The sequence below is a fragment of the Penicillium mononematosum genome (genome assembly GCF_028829835.1).
Source record: "Penicillium mononematosum strain IBT 11891 chromosome Unknown utg000002l:1.0-8112719.0:1.0-8118358.0, whole genome shotgun sequence".
Lineage (NCBI taxonomy): Eukaryota > Fungi > Ascomycota > Eurotiomycetes > Eurotiales > Aspergillaceae > Penicillium > Penicillium mononematosum.
In genome coordinates this window covers 4436314-4453734 of record NW_026643272.1, presented here as the reverse complement: position 1 = coordinate 4453734, position 17421 = coordinate 4436314, and the positions used below count along the sequence as shown (strand labels likewise).

Sequence of the window (17421 nt, the reverse complement as noted above, 5' to 3'; positions counted from 1 at the left end):
TTACCGAAAAGCTAGCTCGAAAGTTTCCAAGGTTGCTAGATAAAAAGAAGCACAAAACAAAGACGACATGCAATTGTTGAGGCTACAACGATTCACTACTCGGGAGAATCAGGACGAAAGATCTGCTGCATTCAATCAATGAAGGAAAGGCCTTTATACGGCCACAAACCAGCAACTAGGCAAACCAGCAAGCGCTCAGTCTGCCTAAGAAAGGAGGCATCCATCTATGAAAATGGGGTGATCCAACAGCAATGTATACACCTATCAAGTTTTAGTAGTCTGATCCCACAGACTACGCACAGTAACACCATCCACCCACTTCCCTCCAGTCTCATCTTTCTGCACAACGAACCGAAGAGTCCGCTGCTCGCCAGGAAGCAAAGAAAAAGAGTTATCCTCGAAGTATCCCACCACACCAGCGGGATAGTCAAGCCATGTATACAGCGAGACAGCACTCTGCGCTTCGACGGTAAACGTGCCAGCCTGTGCATCATGAGACAGCTTGAGTTCGGGGTCTTTGAGTGCAAGATCTTTAGGGAAGACGGGGGTGAACCTATTCCGCTGTGTGAACGTAGTCAGGGTCTTGCTTTCGGCATTTGGGAGACGGCCCTGAGCAGTGAGGTCGATGATCAGGATGGCATCCTTCGTATTCGGCAGAGAGAGCTCTGCCACGTTGGTTTCGTAGATACTGGTAGTATTGAGTGCTCCAACGGAGAACTGTTTGGTCAAGGGAGTACCCGCGTTCTCTTTGATTGGCTTGCCGGATAAATCTGTCCAGGTAAGATTCACAGTTCCATGTGCAGTCTCCCAAAGATCCGATGTCACGTAGATAGACAGATGGCCAGTTGAAGAGTTCCAGAACGGCGAGACGATGACGGGTTGGAAGACGTCGCGGGCGACGTAGTGAAGGACTTTCCAGCGGCCGTCATATTCGATTCCAGCCCATGTCGGCGCCTGCCAGATATCCTCGAGTTGCCAATATAGGGCTCCGAGCTGGCGCTCTGGCATTCCGCTTCCGCGGCGATAGAACTGAATTTCGGACTTGTACATGTCTGCTTGGAAAAGCTGGGTGGCGTGGCACCAGGCGCTGAAGTTGGCGACGGAGTCTTGCTTATTAGGGATCGGGTAGTATCTCTCCACTGCCAAGGTCATTTCGGCCATGCCCATAGATGAGTTCTTGTAGTTGTGGGTGTCTGGGCTGTTTGATGGGTAGTGGTGGTTTCGGAGCATGATGGTGCTGCTGTTGAAGTGGAGGTCTTCATCGTCCACGGCTTGCTGCCACGTTTGTAGGCTCGGCATGCTGTGGTAGCCAAATTCGTTGGCGAAGCGACCTACCGGGTAGCCGGTGAAGTCGAACGCCACACTGCTGTCATAGTTATAGTAGTCGGTATCACCATAGTAATGTCCTTTTTTCTCTGTACCATTATCGTACCGCTCTACCATCGGAACTGGAGCAGACAGATCGACTTTCAGGAAGCCGTTGTTGGTGCTACTGGGCATGTATGAAATCGACCGCGAGTTCTCGTAGACCAACGGAAGTATCAGAGATATAAACAGATGTTCATAATCGCCAACCAAGCGGGCGTATGATGCAGGATCATGTTGCTTAGCGATTGGTAGCTCCAAGCTTTCAATCTCATTTCCACCGGCCCACAAAGCCAAGGATGGATGATGATTGACCCGTCTCACATTGTAGACAACCTCAGCAGCAACGTTGTCAAGGAACGGTTGGTCGGTCGGATACAGGGCATCGCTGAATTGGAACTCGCTCACAGCAACACTCCACGCTCGTCGGCGAGATCGTACATGAAGTCGGGAAGGTAAGCGCCCGAAGCCCAGACTCGGAGCATATTCTGGTTTCCAGCCACGACTGCATCAAAGAGTCGCTGCATCTTGGCTTCTGTGACTCGCGGCCAGAACGCATCTGGTGGAATGAGATTCGAGCCCTTAGCGTAGAATTCATGGCCATTCACTTCGAAATGCCAATTCGCGCCGGGTGCGACGCCCTGGGCTAACTGCTCGTCGGTGATATTGGATCGGTTCAGGAAAATGGTACGGAAGCCAGTGCGTTTGGTTACGCTGACGAGGTTCTGGCCTTCGTTCTGGATTGTGACTGTGACGTTGTACATGCTTTGCTTGCCCATGCCGGCGGGCCACCAGAGGCTAGGTGCATTTGCATCAACGATTGTGTTACCAGTGATTGTTTGCCCAGATACAACAACATTATCGAGAGATCCGGACTTCAATACTTTGCCGGACTCAAGGTCCCTGATCTCGATAGACATCGACGGGTGTCTCAGGTGGGGAGCCGACATAGCCTATACTTGCATTCACGACCCAGGGCTGACTCTGGTCGGGGCAAGGTGATTGATCTGGCCCTTTCGGTATATGTCAAAGCCTGTGTTTACAACGTAAAGTTCTTCCTCGCGCTCGGACTGCACCAGGTAGACATTCTGCCATGGCCCAGCAGGCGAGAACGCTGGGCCCCAATCCCAGCCAAAGTCGGACTGTTGTTTGCGAATAAACCAGCGGTTAGGGAACTCAAAGGTTCCTTGAACACCGCTAGGCCATCCTGGAGACATTGTCAGACATTTGTGTTATCCCATTGTGGGACACTTACTTTGTGAATTGGGGTCAGCGGCGATTGCATTCGCGCTCTTAATGGCACTTCCAAACTCGAGAGAGACGCTAGAAGGGCCGTTGCAATATTTCAGCGCATTGGAGATATTGAAAATGTACTGCCGGAACTGATTATTCGTGGTTCCTATAAATTGACCTCAAAACTCGATTGTTGTAAAGGTGTCAAGGCCGTTAAACACCAGCCAGGAGGATTTTGAGTTGTTTAATCTGGGAAGAGTCAGTGGTGATCCCCTATTAAGACAGGGAAGAACACAAACAATCCGTCGATTGTGTTACTTGTATAAGTCCAATTGTTTTCTGCAACCCAACGCAAGTTGAAGTCATTCAAGCCATAATAGCTTGGGCGCGATTTGAGTTAGCACAGAGCAGATTACAAGAGAAGCGAGCGTTCAACTAACGGTTCATCTGGTTTTTGTTAGACCAGTCAATATTTCAGACTATAAAAGACTCACCAATAATATTCGCAGCAAGAAGATCCAAATGCGCTTGCGAAGGAACACGGCCGGGGACACTAATATTCAGTGCCTTGCTACTGACAGTCCATCCATCACCACTAAGATCCAAGACATTCTTCCCAAGAGTTGTCTGTAGCACTGAAGGAAACACCGCTAGCACAAGCTGATTCCAAAGATACATAGCGTGGAAGCAAACTATCTTGAAAGGCTTTTGGAAGGTCGAGGGGCTTGATAGAATAAGTAGGTTAATTCATCCTTTCATCCACTAGTACTGGCTGATATCGGACTGAAAATGAGCAGGTGACCTACACAAAAGTACCAGCAGAGTGATGCAACGCACATGCATTGTAGTCTGGGCTCTCCAAGCGGGGATATCAGCCAACAACCCCTCGCGTGGGGGAGAAGGCAACGGTAGCAACGCTAATGCACGAATTGCGGTAATCCCAGGGATGAAAGCGAATTCCGATTCTGGACTCAAACACGTGGAGCTGTACGGAAGTTGAGAGCTGAAGCTATAGACGGGAGGCTTAAGGCTTAATTTCTTTTAGCATGGGGGGGTGCACCTAGGTGGCTATACGTAAGCATGGGTTTCCGCGACGCTCACATGTCGAAACTTCAGCGCAATCGGACATGTCAAACTGGGATATGGCCCTCCCTAGGCCCTAAACAGGAACCATGGTTTTTGTGGTGGTCTAGTGGTAAAATACGCCGTATTTATTTCCATACTTTACATAATTGGGGTCAAATGCCGGCATCCCATAGTCCGACGCGAGGTCTTGAGTATCCTGCGACGGCAACCCATACGGGAGGCGGTTTGGGATAGCATCTCTGCTGCCAGGGTGGTTGAGCGGGTAATTGAGATTGAAGAGGGTGGGTCATGGGATGGGCAAATGATACAGAGCATGGAACAAATCGCTGTGTGCCAGAGGATCGAGGATTTCTCTTGGATACATGTCGTCAGTGAGCAGTCTGCGACCAGGCTGGATATTACGTATACGTTCTGTGCGCGGGAGGGAATGCATATCGAGACTCCTTTGATATAACAGAGAGAAAGTCTCATAAATCGTGCAGAGGATACTGTACGTACGTAACCACGGATATTTTCCCATCTATTTTGTTGAAGACATATTTGTGAGGCAGCAATGAAGACATGTCCGGAGAACCTTAAGACTTGGTCGAGTTTAAACATAACTAGTACAACAATGTGTACTCTCTACATGCTTGTTTATATTTGTATAATTATCTGAAGGTGACCCGCTGTGTAAGGTTCCTGCGCATCACCGATACATCACTCTGCGAGAATCCAAGTCCATCAATGAGATAACCCTCAACGCCATTCTTCCAAGAGTTCTCGAATGCTACCAGAAAGGCTGCCATGGAAGTGGCGCGAACACCACACAGTTCGAGCATACCCAGCGCTTCGGGGCTCAGCTGGTTGATGTCGACTCCACCAGCTCCCAGGTTTACAGCGAATGCCTCCATGAGGTTCTCCCGGGCGCTTTCCAATCCGACTCGAGTGAGGATGTAATCATTAACAATCTCGTCATGGGGTCGGTCGATCAAGAGGAGGACGAGAGCTGAAAATACACCTGTGCGGTCTTTACCGGCTGTGGATGGAACTTATGGTTAGCATCCGTCGATTATGAAGGGGGTTTCTGCACGCGACTACGCAAAATAAACATGAGATCACGGTGATACATGTGGAATTTACCTGAGCAATGGACGATGAACGGATCATTTGGTTTATCTCTGATATGCTTGAATATCTCGATGAAAGATGGGGTAGCCGCTTCGAGGATCCCCAAGTACATCTTGACGAACCCTGCGGCGCCCTTATCTGCGCCCGTGAAATCGCCAAGATTCAAAGTGGCCGGTCGAGCTCCGTACGGTAGCCATATCGTCTTGACTCCTGTGATAGAAGGCGAAGGAGCTTTTTGCCGCTCCCCTTCATTCCGGAGGTCGAAGATTGTAGTGATTCCCAATTGGGCCGCAATGATGGATTTCCCGGTACCATAGATGTCGGATAAAGTTCCTGACCTATATATAAATCCTGGGCGCACCTGGTTGCCATCATGGCTCAGATCGCGAAAGTTGGAGACACCTTGTATGGGGATAAATGGTGGCAGGGAGGTGATCCTAGTCACGACCGCCTGGGGAATGGGAGTTCGGATGTCGGTATTTAATACCTGACGGATGTGATCGGCTTCGTTCATTATTCAATTGCACAGATCGAAAACAGAAATCAGAGATCGAAGTTATATAGAGAAAGCCAGTTCAACGATGTCATCGTATCCATTAGTGGAGCCGACGCAGGCACCGATGTCATCATATCCGACGACGGGCTTGTTTTCCAGGAACACTTCATAGATACTTATGTCGTCTTTTGATGTATTCCCAATGGCCCTTTCACACAGTTGTTAGTATGTAGTCTGTTCAGATGTCTTCTCAGATACCATTTTAAATAAATTCCACCCTTTCGTTTGGGTTTTGTTGAGCCTTTTTTCTATAACCCATTTTATACGGGCTGTTCTTGTAGACTTCAACCTCATATAAGTCAGAGAATAAACAATGAGATCGTATAGAAGTGAAATAACAAACGAATAGCAAACGAAATAGCAAATAATAGGTATTTATACTGCCCTCCGTGGAACTTCAACTCTCCACCAATCAACTCCATCTCCTTCTTCTCGAACCAACTTGTTCATCCAACTATGGCAACCCCAAACATCACCCGAATCTCAGACTTACCCCGGGGTCAAGAGTGGCGCGTCGGTGCAGCAGTCTTCCGGTACCAAGAGAACGGGCACTACACTGTCCTACTGCTGAAGCGCGCCACCGGCTCGCACACAATTGGATGGTGGAATACTCCAACGGGCCCAGTTCGAGACACTGATGAGACCGTCGACGATACCATGAGACGGATCATCTTTGAGCAGACAGGTCTTGGACTACAGGGCTACCACAACATCTATCAAGTAGCATCATTGTCGTGGGGATCTGAAGAACAGCCCATAACGAAACTCAACTTTGTGATCCATGATAAATCTGCTGACATAGTCGCAATCCGCCTCAGCGAGTTTTCCGAGTATCAATGGGTGGAAGAGGAACGTATCGACTCTCTCTCCATCCCTGTCGCAATGCAGGATGTGATACGCACGGGATTTGAACTACACCGCGAGGGATACATATGAGGTGTGTGACATTTGAGGCCTCGTTTTAGAAAATCAATCTGGATACAAAGAATACAATCAATCGAGATCTTGCAATGTTGTTCACTCTTCAGTTATTTCCCCGCAACCGAATACTCGGTTGGCCGCGGAGTGACGTTCCAATGCCGACGCCAACCGCCCTCCGCACTCCCCAGATTTAACACTCAAAGACCTTGGAATCCCTCTTCTCCCATTGAAAACAATTAAAACTACAATGTTAATAACAAGAGAGAGCAAAATGTCTCTAAAGCTCCTGTCTCGGAATGGCCTTCGCAGCCAGCCCGTAACCACAGCGCGCATCGTCCCCGCACGGAGGTGGAGTAGCTCCATCTCGCAGCGGCCGGGGTCAGATAGGTGATTGCTTCAACAATACTTTTCTTTTGGGAAAGAAACGCTGACGAGATGTTATCCCTTTAGCGTTCGATTTCCAGGTGCTGTGAACAGCAAATTCACCTCGGAGATGGCGTTCCTCAAAGCCTCCGATCTGCCCGCTATCCCTACCTACCGAGTGATGGATTCAGACGGTTACCAGATTGATAAGACGAGACCGGCACCCGATGTCACAAATGAGGAGGTTCTGACGTGGTACAAAAATATGCTGTCTGGTTAGTTACTCCACACTCGATGCGATATCAAGTACCTAACTGTTGGCGTGCAGTAAGCGTTATGGACGTGGTCATGTTTGAGGCACAACGACAGGGTCGCTTAAGTTTCTACATGGTATGTCCAATTTACCAAGTGAGAAGAGGAAGAACAAGGCTTATCTGACTGGCTACCTATAGGTTTCCGCCGGCGAAGAAGGTATCACAGTTGGCTCCGCGGCCGCATTGACACCAGATGATGTGGTCTTTGCACAATACCGCGAAGCCGGCGTATTCCAACAACGCGGATTTACATTGAAGAACTTCATGAGCCAGCTCTTCGCCAATGCCAACGATACAGGCCGTGGTCGAAATATGCCAGTCCACTATGGGCAAAACTATCCTCGCACGGTCAGTGCCACTACCTCCTTGCTACAGCAATGTACTTTTTCTAACCTCTCACACACAACAGCACACAATTTCATCCCCATTAGCCACACAAATTCCCCAAGCCGCCGGAGCAGCTTACGCACTGAAACTCCAAGACCTTCAAAACCCAAACCGGGACCCACGCATTGTGGCCTGCTACTTCGGCGAAGGAGCCGCCAGTGAAGGTGATTTCCACGCCGCGCTAAACATCGCCGCGACACGGTCCTGCCCGGTTGTCTTTATATGCCGAAACAACGGCTACGCAATCTCAACGCCAACGCTAGAGCAGTACCGGGGCGATGGAATCGCCAGCCGTGGCGTGGGGTACGGTATCGACACGATCCGCGTAGACGGCAATGACGTCTTCGCTGTGAACGAAGCGATGAAAGAGGCACGTCGACTTGCTCTAAGTGATGGCGGACGGCCTGTTCTGATCGAAGCCATGAGCTACCGTGTCTCGCACCACAGTACCAGCGACGATAGCTTTGCGTACCGCGCCCGTGTCGAAGTCGAGGACTGGAAACGTCGTGATAATCCTATTATCCGGCTGCGGAAGTGGCTAGAGAATCAGGGGATTTGGAGTGAGGAGCAGGAGAAGGAGACGCGGGATGAGATGCGGAAAGCGGTGCTGAGAGAGTTTGGCGAGGCGGAGCAGGAGAAGAAGCCCTCGCTTAGGCACGCTTTTACGGATGTTTATGAGGAGATTACGGAGGAGCAGAGGGAGCAGATGGCGGAGCTCAAGCGCATCTTGGAGACTTATCCTGATGAGTATGATCTGCGGCCGTATAAAGATGGGATTAATGGTCTGGATTAAGGCTTGTCTCTCAAAAAATATACAAGCGACCCTGGGGGCGTTGGAGCGTTCTAATATGAGAGCTATATTCATATAGATTCCGGAGATGTCCAGAAGAATGGTGTTCAGTGGTGATACTTTTAGAGTCCGACTGCATGGAATCTCCTATATATTCAACCAAGAACAAATTTAAATTTACAAGCCCTAACAGCACACAACCACACGTGGTCGGAACATAGAAATGGGAAAATATCTAAAAATATTATATACTCAAGCCTACTAGCGACTGTGCCCCCTACGCCTAGCATTCCGGCTTTGCGCAACAGCAACAGCAACCTTAGGCACAGTACCGAGGCTCATATAATTATCATCGGAAGCCAGATAAATAGCACCGAGCCCCAGATCCTTCGCAAGTCGAACAACATTATCAACATCGGCATCCACAGGCGTCTGATTCAAGATAACAGCATCCTTCCCATAATGATCAGACGTCGAGAAATGCTCATCAGGAGCGCGAGCCACCCAATTAGCATAAGTATTCTCATACTCGACAATGAAGTCTGCCGCGGCGAACCACTCAGCAACATCAGCCACAAGCTTAACACCAGGATTGAAAACGACGGTACTCAAGCTGCTGCTCTTAGATTTCCGGGAGAGGTTCTGGAAATAAGCGAGCTTGCTCGGATCTGCGCCGTTGGCTGCCTCATCGAAGAAGATGCCAGAGAGACGGATATTCTGTCCTGCGTATGTGGCCCAGTGGGCGTAGGTCGCGATGTCCTTTTCAACGTCGGAGCTGGCCCGCGTGCCTTGTTTTGTGTATGTGTAGCCCAGTACCTTGGTGTTGGAATAACTGTTTAGCTTGGCGATGGCGGTTATGAAGACGTCTTCTGGGTATTCTGTGTTACCGGGACCCGTGGATGGGTTGATGATCAGGTAGAATGGGATTGATGGATGGGCTACGATTGAGTCGTAGATTGTATTCCATGCGTCTATACCGGGCCAGGCGTATAATGGTATTAGTAGGCCGGTTGATATGGCAGTTGAGGCTAGGGTGAGCACGGTTGCTATGACAAGTAATCGAAACATCGTTATATATGTGAGGCTGACTGTGAGCAAGGAAACGAATAAATGTATCACCCCAGGAGGCCAATGATGTAAAATGAGCGCAAGGAAAGGAGAAATGACCAACGACACTGGTTGGAAGTAGTATACTTAGTGAGTAATGCATGCTTTATACATGCCAGCCGAGAGACTCGGGGAAGTACTAGCCTGGGGGAAGAAAGGGATCGGATAGGGGCAGCAGAGTCAAATATCAGCCTCGATCCCTATTGCATCCAGGCCGAAAGTGGAAGGAGACCTAGAATAACAGAAATCAGCCACATCACCTTGAACTTCAATGCCCGTGATACCAAGAATGAGTAAATGCCGAATCCCTTCGGAGGAATGAGCCCCCATTAAATGTCTGGTCTTGATTAAAATGTACGGAGTAGAGGAATGTGGGAGTCGAGAGATCCAGCCCTGGCGCACTTGGTGATTGGATCCCTTGGCGCATCCCCTTGTTACCATGTGAATATTGATGTTTTGCGTCATGTTAGATGAAACTCGAAATTCAGATCTGTTTCTCACTTGAAATAGCTGTAGTTTAGTGAACACGCTCTCCAATCTCCCCGGATTCAGGTGGCTTTGGCGGGCAGACTTAGATGCATAAACCTCCGGGAACATTTTGGTATTCACTTGCCATTAAGGCTCAAGAATCAAAATATGTATGCTCAATTGCATGCAAGTGTACTATTGAGGATAGGCCTACATATTACTAGGACCTACGTAGACGAATGTAACAAATATCGTACAATGATTCATTCAGGCTAAGATAGAATAATCATAAAGAATGGGCTAGAACGCCATGAAATACCACCATCCAGGGTATCATGCAAATCCATATGTACACGTACAGAAATTTCAAGTCCGCCCAAGGCTGTAAATGCGAAGGGGACTGAGAGCTCCGATCAGAGGTCGATTACACTTCCGACCCAGTAGCAAAGTTCAATGCCTGCTGCTGAAGCTTCTTGTTGCGTCGAAGCAGGGCTGCAAACTTTTTGTCCAGCGAGTCCATTTCCTTCCGGGTGAGCTCGAGGTCCTTCTGAGAACGACCAGAAAGTTCCTTCAGTTCCTCGTTGGTCAAGCCGGCAACGTCATCGAGGGTTGGGTTGGTACCGACCATGCCCGGATTGCCCAGCATGTGCTGCGCGGTAACTGCGGCGAAGGAACGCACGGCAGCAGGGGTGGTGTTGAGGAATTCTGCCGAGTTGGCGACGGCCCAGTCATGATTGCGGGAGCTGTCTGCCTCCATGGCCGAGAGGACGTTAGGCGGGATCACAGATTCAGCCGCCTCAAGAGAAGACGAGGGGGACGTGGCACCCAGCCGAGTGGGCATGTCGTCGACCCAGCAGATGTTGAACTTTTCCGGGTTCGCGAAGAGTGCTTCCAGACCTCCGCTGGGATTGCTCGCGTCATCTCCAATCATGAACGGGTCGGAGATACCGGCCATGTTCTTCTCCAGCTCTAGGTATCGCTCCTCCTCTTCTGGCTCGAGGTGGCGCAGGACACAGCCGCGGGGCGTGATGAGACATCGAGTCTTGAGGAAATCATCGCCAATTCGAACTGGCTCTCCGCGAAGCAAAGTTTTCCGATCCTCCTCGGTCAACTCATTGGGACACTGGAGATAATCGTAGTCCTCTGCAGTGCATTTCATGTCGGTCCGCTGGTTGAGGTTGCAAGGGTTGAAGAGGGGACTTTTGTTGAGGTCAAGTTCGCCGGACTTGTGCATCTCAGCGAGCAACTCATGAAGAGGCTTGGTTCGTTCCACGAAAAGATCTTTGATTGCCTTCCCAAGGGCCTCGGAATCCTTGACCAACTGCCCAACTGTATTGTTCGAACGCCATGGCTCTACGGGGGTTTCCTTCTGAACAGGAGGCTCTTCGACGGGGGAGGAGTAGGCTCTCTGACAGGCTTGGCCTCCTTGGTCTTCGTTTTCTTTGTGGTGGCATCCACCTTGGGTTCGGCCTTAACAGGAGAGGCATTCTCTGGTTTCACAGGGCTTGCTTTCTCGGGACCAATGGCAGCGGGTGTATCGGCCGTGCTCACAGTGGCTGTGGGGGCCTTCTTGGTCTTGCGCTTTCGCCCCATAATAGGGGCTTGAACAGGCTCCTCATTCACAGCTGCAATTTCGACCTTTTTAGCCTCGGCCTCCTTCGCCTTCTGCTTACGTTCCTTCTTGACCTGACTCTTGGTCATAGTGCGAACAGGCGCGGAGCCGATACGAGAGGAGGCAGGGGGGGAACTCGCACGAGAAGCAGAGGTGGAAGGATAGCAATCAGCTTCCCATCCCATATCAGCAGGAGTGTCGGGGATGCTGGTCGACGAGATGCTCTGTCTGCTAGAGCGGGACTTGATACCCCCAACAACAGAGGCGGGAACGGAGGGTGCGGTGGCAATGGGAGGTGTTTCTGTCTTAGGGGTTTCTACCACACGCAGAATACGAGGCTGCCGAGGGGCAGGGGAGTCAGATAAGCGAGATGCTATGGTTTGCGGTGTGTCGGGCCGCGACCCGACTGCGGAAACAGAGCTAGGAGGTGGTGGTACATGCTCAGCCTTGTTGGATGTGGGTAGCGAGGCGGCAAAGTCGAGTGGGCTACCTTTCGTAGTGGCAGAACTCGGCTGCGGCTGGTTTGCAGCCTTTGCGGGGGAATCTTTGAAATCAGCTCCAATGTTGAACTCGCTCTTGCGTGGATTACGAGCCTTGCTCGCGGACTTTTGCACGGGCGATCCAAAGGATATTTGAGAAGCGTCCTTCACGCGGCTTGATGTCAAGGGCCCACCCACGGTGAGTTCAGGACTCAAAAGACGAGAGGGGCTGTCAATACGGCTCTGTGATGGGCTGTTGAGTCGCGAAATGTTAGGCGTCAAGCCGGGTGGGAGCATCGGGGCAGGAGACGAAGGTTTAGAGGAACTGCGTTCCTGGAAGACCGTAGACGAGGGATGGGCGTGAGGTAAAGGCAGTCCAGGTGGCAAGGTCGGAGTCCCAGAACGAGCAGCTGACTCGCCAGGCAATTGAGACTTCAAAAACCCAAAGCTGTCAACGGGTCGTCGATCCTTGGATTGATCCCCAAGAGGCGGAAAGTCCTCATCTACTAGAGCATTGGGTCAGCGAATGTGCAAGAAAGCAAAAATGTGGCGACGTGAGTGGGCAGATGAAGAGGTAAAGATCAGATCGAAACCGCCTGAGACGAAGGTGACGATTAAGCAGCGCAGCACGGCTAAGCAGAATACAAAAATGAGCACGAGATAATTACATGATGGACATCTCCCAGACCAGGAACTTCGCAGGACAGGGCGTCTATGTAAACGGCGGCTGTGAGGAAACTGATTTCGAATAAGACCCTTTTCGGCTTGTGGTATCAGGGTAGGGAGATCTTAACGTACATTAATCCATAATAAACACCCGCGGTCTTCAAGACACAGCAGATCGTATAATGGAAGTCCGGATGCAAAAAAAGAAGAAACAGTAGAAAGGGAATACACAGCCGCCGAATACAAAGGGAGCTCTGAACACACGCCGGTATGTCCATGAAATGCGAAGACACCTGGAAAGAGCCAGAGAAAACATGCAGGAAATAGATAGCAATTGAAGGAGACAGGGAAAAGACCCTAGTACGCCAGGTGAACGTCCCGCATCGCATAAATCAGAGCAGTCAGTCTGACCGCGAATAAAACAGAACAACAAATGCAATGCCTCCATATGGAGTGAAAAAGAAAGGGAATTGATATCATGTCATCAGGATAAAGCAGGCCCATCAAGGGAAGGTCATAGTGGAAAAGCGAGCAGGAAAATGAAGGAAATCAAATCACGGGCATAAGCGAAGGGTTAAAGGGAATCCATGGGGATTCACCACCGACTGATGCCACCACCATACACCATCGAGGGATTGTACCCACCTTGACCCTGACTCCCGTACAACGCTTGCCCAGCAGTAGCATTCGCACCGACTTGATGCATCCTCGCCTGCAAAATGCTCGGGTCCGCAAGATCTACTACACCACCTCCACCGGAGGAAGTGTTAGCGTGTCTGTGCTTCTTCCCCTTCTTCTTCTGCTTCTGTGGGCCACCAGAATCAGGCATTACGCCCGCTTGGGGCCCATAGAAGGAGCTGAGAAGGCCATTGACAGGAGTCATGGGGGGGGGGTATTGTGCTGTTGAAGAAAAGGGAACATAAACTCACGCTTAGCGGCCTCTTGGCCCTGTAAACCACCAACATTCGTACCAGTTCGTCCACGGAGTAGCTCGCGCATCAGCTCCGGAGTTGGATCTTGCTTTCCTCCATTACCTCCAAGCCCAGAGGTGAAGCCATGTCCCTGGGCGAACATTCCGCCACCACTGATCGGGGGGGGTACCGGCAGTCTTTAGTCCCGGCGGGGGACCCTGTACACCGCTGCCATAGAAACCGCTTGCTGCAAGACCATGTTGAGGGCTTGGAGCAGAAAGAGGGTTGGGTGATGAAGACTGCATTTGGCCCAACATGCGTGCATTAGGCATATTCTTAGAACCGGCCTCGTTGGCGAAGGAAAATCGAGAAGACTGTCGGTTCTGTGCTGCCTGCAGCGCATTGAACTGTGCCATCTGATTGTGCACTAGCCCTTGCCGGACTTGGGCGGCTTGGTCTGAGAGCGGCAGCGCTGAGAGGGTCAGCCAAGCCAGCTTGTTGATTACCGGCGGACTTGAGTAACATCAACTGTTGTTGCTGCAAGGGAGTTAAGCTTCGTCCTGCGAGGTTCAAGCCTTGAAATTGATGGCTAGTCGCAGAGACAGGAGATCCAACAGTTGAATTGTCCGCAGTGTCCTGCTGCGAAGGCGGCTGGATAGCACCGTGAGACTCCCGCGTCTGGCGACTGCGTGGGGGATTTGCTTCCTCTGGCTCACCACCGAGTTGAAGGCTGCCAGCTTCACGGCTTTCCTCCTCAGCTGCAACAGATTGGAGCAACTCCTGCTCGCGGTTGAGACGCTCTTGTTCGACTTTCTCGCGCATTGCTCTGCGCTTTACACCACCATATGGGTCGATAAAAGATGGGTAGTCTTTGATTAACTTGACCTCTTCGGCAGTCAGGTCGCTCGTGCTGAAAGAAAACTTGAAATCCGGAGAGTTGATATCCTTTAGCAAACTGTCAAATGGTGATGGCAGCTTGGGTGGTTGAGTCGCACGCCGAGAACGCGGTTGCGCGGCAGGAGACTGGGAATCGACTTGGGAAATGGATTGTGGGGCCTCCTGGGAAATCGGAGATGGCTTCTCTGCTCGCTTTGGTTCTTCTGCTGGGGTCGCAACATTGACACTTGCGGGCCGTGGGCTGTTGACGGAGGCTTGGCTACCAGTCATACTAGCCCTCCTGGTTCGGTGAATAGCAGCGTCTTTGTTAGCCCAGCTGGCAGTTGACGGGAGAGCCGGGCCATCTGGTATGCCGGTGCGACTACTGATCGAGTCATCCTTGCTCGGTTGTCGGCGCATAGGATGGGCGATGGGTTGAGCGGACCTCACGTGAGAGGGGGTAGGTGGGAAATTAGGGCGTTGCGTGGAAATTGTGTTCATAGATGAAAGGTCCTGCCGGCTGTAGCTGTCGCTGTCCTCCCCAGTCTCGTGCAAGAAAGTGCAGTTCCGATTATTGCACTGTTCATTGCGAAGGAAGGACGAACAATATTTCGTTGTTCCGTATTGCGCCCTGAGCACTCGATCGCCATTTCCGGAACCGTCCACAGCGTTTATGCACATCGCAGCATCGGCTTTGCGCGAGAAAGTCACGTAAACACCAATTCCCTGGTTGGGGTTGCCGCCGGGCTTAGCCTTGCTGACCACAATCTTCTCAATCTCGCCATATTGACCGAAATATTCCCGTCCACGGAGCGTTTGAAGTAGTTGATTTTCGTCTCGGATCGTAGGATTGAGGCCGATAACGTAGACCAAGTTCTTTTGAACAACACGGACACCGGCCAAGTTCTTCCGGCTGGAAGCCTCGATTTCCCGCTTTTCAGCTTCCTTCTTCTTCGCAGCAGCCGCCTTGCGGTGCTTCAGTGCCAGATCTGCCTTGAACCTAAACACAGCGGGTTAGTCGGGATGTGGCGAATATATCACAGAGCTTGGGCTAACTGACTCTTCAACGTCAGGAATCTTGTACTGGATGGTACTTTCATCGTATCCGCGTCGACAGTTAGGGCATCGTCCTTCTTCGTTCTGCGTCTTAATGTTGTTGTAGCAGAATTGGCAAATCTAAAGAGATCACATGTCAGGTTTGGCACAGGGAGACAAAAGACGAGCGAGCCATCTGTCCCTGCCATAGTAAAGCAAATACTGGCAGAGACGCGTAAAGGATATCGAACGAACATACCTGATATCCGCAAGGACATGGTTTGAAATTCTTATCGGAGAGATCGAACTCTTCAATGCACAGGGGGCTGTGGGGTGATCAGTATACAGATCAGGCGGGTTGAACGAGTTTCAAGACATACCAGAACTCGTCATCATCGTCGATGACGGAGTCGATCAAGGAAGGACTGGACATGATCGCGGGGAATACGGTGACAACCGGAGAGGGACACGAGATCTCAAACGCCGACACCTGATTAAATCGGATGAGAAACTGGGAAAATAAAAGAAATACGCTGCCCTGTAAAGTGTAGAAAGACAAACGGCAATTAGTTGTTTGAGGAGGAGCGACAAGAAGAGAGGGCAAAAGAAAAGGTGTAGATGATTGATAGACGAGGATGAACGGAGAGAAGAAGGAAGGAAATTGTGAAGCGCGGCTTCATTTTGCTGGCATTACCCGATTTGGCTTAGTGTATGCCCAACACGTGACCAGAAGTGCTCGACCACTCTAAACCTTCACAATCCGACTTACGTGCCTCCGTCCCCCTCCAGTTGCATCTGCCATTGCTCCCTCTACACAATGGCCTCCGCACGCTCTTTGATGCGCCTGGGTTCTGGTCGCTCCGTGGCATCTGCCACGAGGTCCATGACCGCCCGCACCTTTTCCTCCGCCTCCCTTCAGTGTGCCCCCAAGGCCTCGACAGCACCGGGCCCGGAACCCGAGAACATGCGCCAGGCGCAGCGCCCGCGTATGTGCAATGGACTAGCTGATAGATAGGACACAATTGAGCTAACCGAACCGTGTTTTGCCAGCCTCGGGACCCCTCCCACGCCCCCGTGGTCAACCCTACCGACAAGTACCAGCCCATGGCCGACAGTCTTCACGCCTATGGGCAGTACGTTATGTCCTGCCTGCCCAAATACATCCAGCAGTTCACAGTCTGGAAGGATGAGCTCACCGTGTACACTGCTCCCGCCGGTGTTGTTCCCGTGATGAGCTTCCTCAAGAACCACACTGCCGCCGAGTTCACCCAGATCTCCGATATCACGGGTGTCGACTTCCCTACCCGCGACCAGCGCTTTGAGGTCGTCTACAACTTGCTCAGTGTCCGCCACAACTCCCGTATTCGTGTTAAGACCTACGCGGACGAGGCCACCCCTGTGCCCAGTGTGACTGGTCTCTTCGAGGGTGCTTTGTGGTACGAGCGTGAGGTTTACGACATGTTCGGTGTGTTCTTCTCCGGCCACCCTGATCTGCGCCGTATCATGACCGATTACGGCTTCGATGGCCACCCACTGCGCAAGGACTTCCCCTTGACTGGTTATACTGAACTGCGCTACGACGAGGAGAAGAAGCGCATCGTTATTGAGCCCCTCGAGCTCACCCAGGCCTTCCGTAACTTCGAGAGCGGCTCTACTGCCTGGGAGCCTGTGGGTGCGGGTCAAGACCGCACTCCTGAATCCGTAAGTCATATTTTATTCGTTGCTGAAAGACAATTTCCTAACTTGTTGAACTATAGTTCAAGCTTCCGACCCCCAAGCCGGAAGAGAAGCAGGAAGAAAAGAAATAGAAAGGGTCTGTATGCGTATCGTTTTCTTTACCATGTTTGTATGTACATATCCGTCAGTGTTAATCGATGGTCTTTTTTTTGTCCAAGCAATATGTCTGGCAATGTAACGCTCGTAGCAGTTAACTTGCCCGAGTTCACCCATGATCTAAGCCCCGGTGGCCAATAATAAATATATATAATTCTTCGCAGTCCCATTTCACGAACAAGCATATACCCTGGAGTAGATATCAAGTCGATAGTTTAGAATGGCCATTGCAAGCGTCTGTCTTGGCGCCGGGATCCGCTCAAGAGAAAAAAATTAAGCTACACCAACATCCGACGATCAACGCGACCC

The 17421-nt window shown here is 51.0% G+C and overlaps 8 protein-coding genes across 8 annotated transcripts; 3 read left to right on the top strand and 5 right to left on the bottom strand.

Annotated features, from left to right (window-relative positions):
• Window positions 1–11: 11 nt before the first annotated feature.
• Window positions 12–2285, bottom strand: N7519_003482 (Glycoside hydrolase superfamily; the record flags this gene model as incomplete). The annotated part of the gene is made up of 3 exons (XM_057290260.1): window positions 12–35; window positions 301–1753; window positions 1807–2285. The coding sequence occupies 3 exons, from the start codon at window positions 2283–2285 to the stop codon at window positions 12–14; spliced, it is 1956 nt and encodes a 651-aa protein (XP_057151462.1).
• A 45-nt stretch (window positions 2286–2330) lies between these two features.
• On the bottom strand, window positions 2331–3276 carry N7519_003481 (uncharacterized protein; the record flags this gene model as incomplete). Its single annotated transcript, XM_057290259.1, has 6 exons — window positions 2331–2572; window positions 2621–2747; window positions 2820–2847; window positions 2898–2978; window positions 3039–3045; window positions 3093–3276. The coding sequence occupies 6 exons, from the start codon at window positions 3274–3276 to the stop codon at window positions 2331–2333; spliced, it is 669 nt and encodes a 222-aa protein (XP_057151461.1).
• A 1058-nt stretch (window positions 3277–4334) lies between these two features.
• On the bottom strand, window positions 4335–5308 carry N7519_003480 (tyrosine-protein phosphatase; the record flags this gene model as incomplete). The annotated part of the gene is made up of 2 exons (XM_057290258.1): window positions 4335–4702; window positions 4807–5308. The coding sequence occupies 2 exons, from the start codon at window positions 5306–5308 to the stop codon at window positions 4335–4337; spliced, it is 870 nt and encodes a 289-aa protein (XP_057151460.1).
• A 498-nt stretch (window positions 5309–5806) lies between these two features.
• N7519_003479 (NUDIX hydrolase) lies at window positions 5807–6286 on the top strand (the record flags this gene model as incomplete). The annotated part of the gene is made up of 1 exon (XM_057290257.1): window positions 5807–6286. The coding sequence occupies one exon, from the start codon at window positions 5807–5809 to the stop codon at window positions 6284–6286; it is 480 nt and encodes a 159-aa protein (XP_057151459.1).
• Window positions 6287–6502: 216 nt separating this feature from the next.
• Window positions 6503–8128, top strand: N7519_003478 (thiamine pyrophosphate-dependent dehydrogenase E1 component subunit alpha; the record flags this gene model as incomplete). The annotated part of the gene is made up of 5 exons (XM_057290256.1): window positions 6503–6658; window positions 6722–6909; window positions 6963–7024; window positions 7087–7296; window positions 7358–8128. The coding sequence occupies exons 1-5, from the start codon at window positions 6519–6521 to the stop codon at window positions 8126–8128; spliced, it is 1371 nt and encodes a 456-aa protein (XP_057151458.1). The 5' UTR covers window positions 6503–6518.
• A 258-nt stretch (window positions 8129–8386) lies between these two features.
• N7519_003477 (spherulation-specific family 4 protein) lies at window positions 8387–9193 on the bottom strand (the record flags this gene model as incomplete). Its single annotated transcript, XM_057290255.1, has 1 exon — window positions 8387–9193. The coding sequence occupies one exon, from the start codon at window positions 9191–9193 to the stop codon at window positions 8387–8389; it is 807 nt and encodes a 268-aa protein (XP_057151457.1).
• A 931-nt stretch (window positions 9194–10124) lies between these two features.
• On the bottom strand, window positions 10125–15712 carry N7519_003476 (CCR4-NOT core ubiquitin-protein ligase subunit MOT2; the record flags this gene model as incomplete). The annotated part of the gene is made up of 8 exons (XM_057290254.1): window positions 10125–11021; window positions 11114–12297; window positions 13103–13314; window positions 13492–13825; window positions 13875–15244; window positions 15305–15420; window positions 15539–15605; window positions 15660–15712. The coding sequence occupies 8 exons, from the start codon at window positions 15710–15712 to the stop codon at window positions 10125–10127; spliced, it is 4233 nt and encodes a 1410-aa protein (XP_057151456.1).
• Window positions 15713–16096: 384 nt separating this feature from the next.
• On the top strand, window positions 16097–17087 carry N7519_003475 (complex I 30 kDa subunit family protein; the record flags this gene model as incomplete). The annotated part of the gene is made up of 3 exons (XM_057290253.1): window positions 16097–16265; window positions 16307–16980; window positions 17037–17087. 3 exons carry the CDS (start codon window positions 16097–16099, stop codon window positions 17085–17087), a joined length of 894 nt encoding a protein of 297 aa, XP_057151455.1.
• Window positions 17088–17421: the final 334 nt, after the last annotated feature.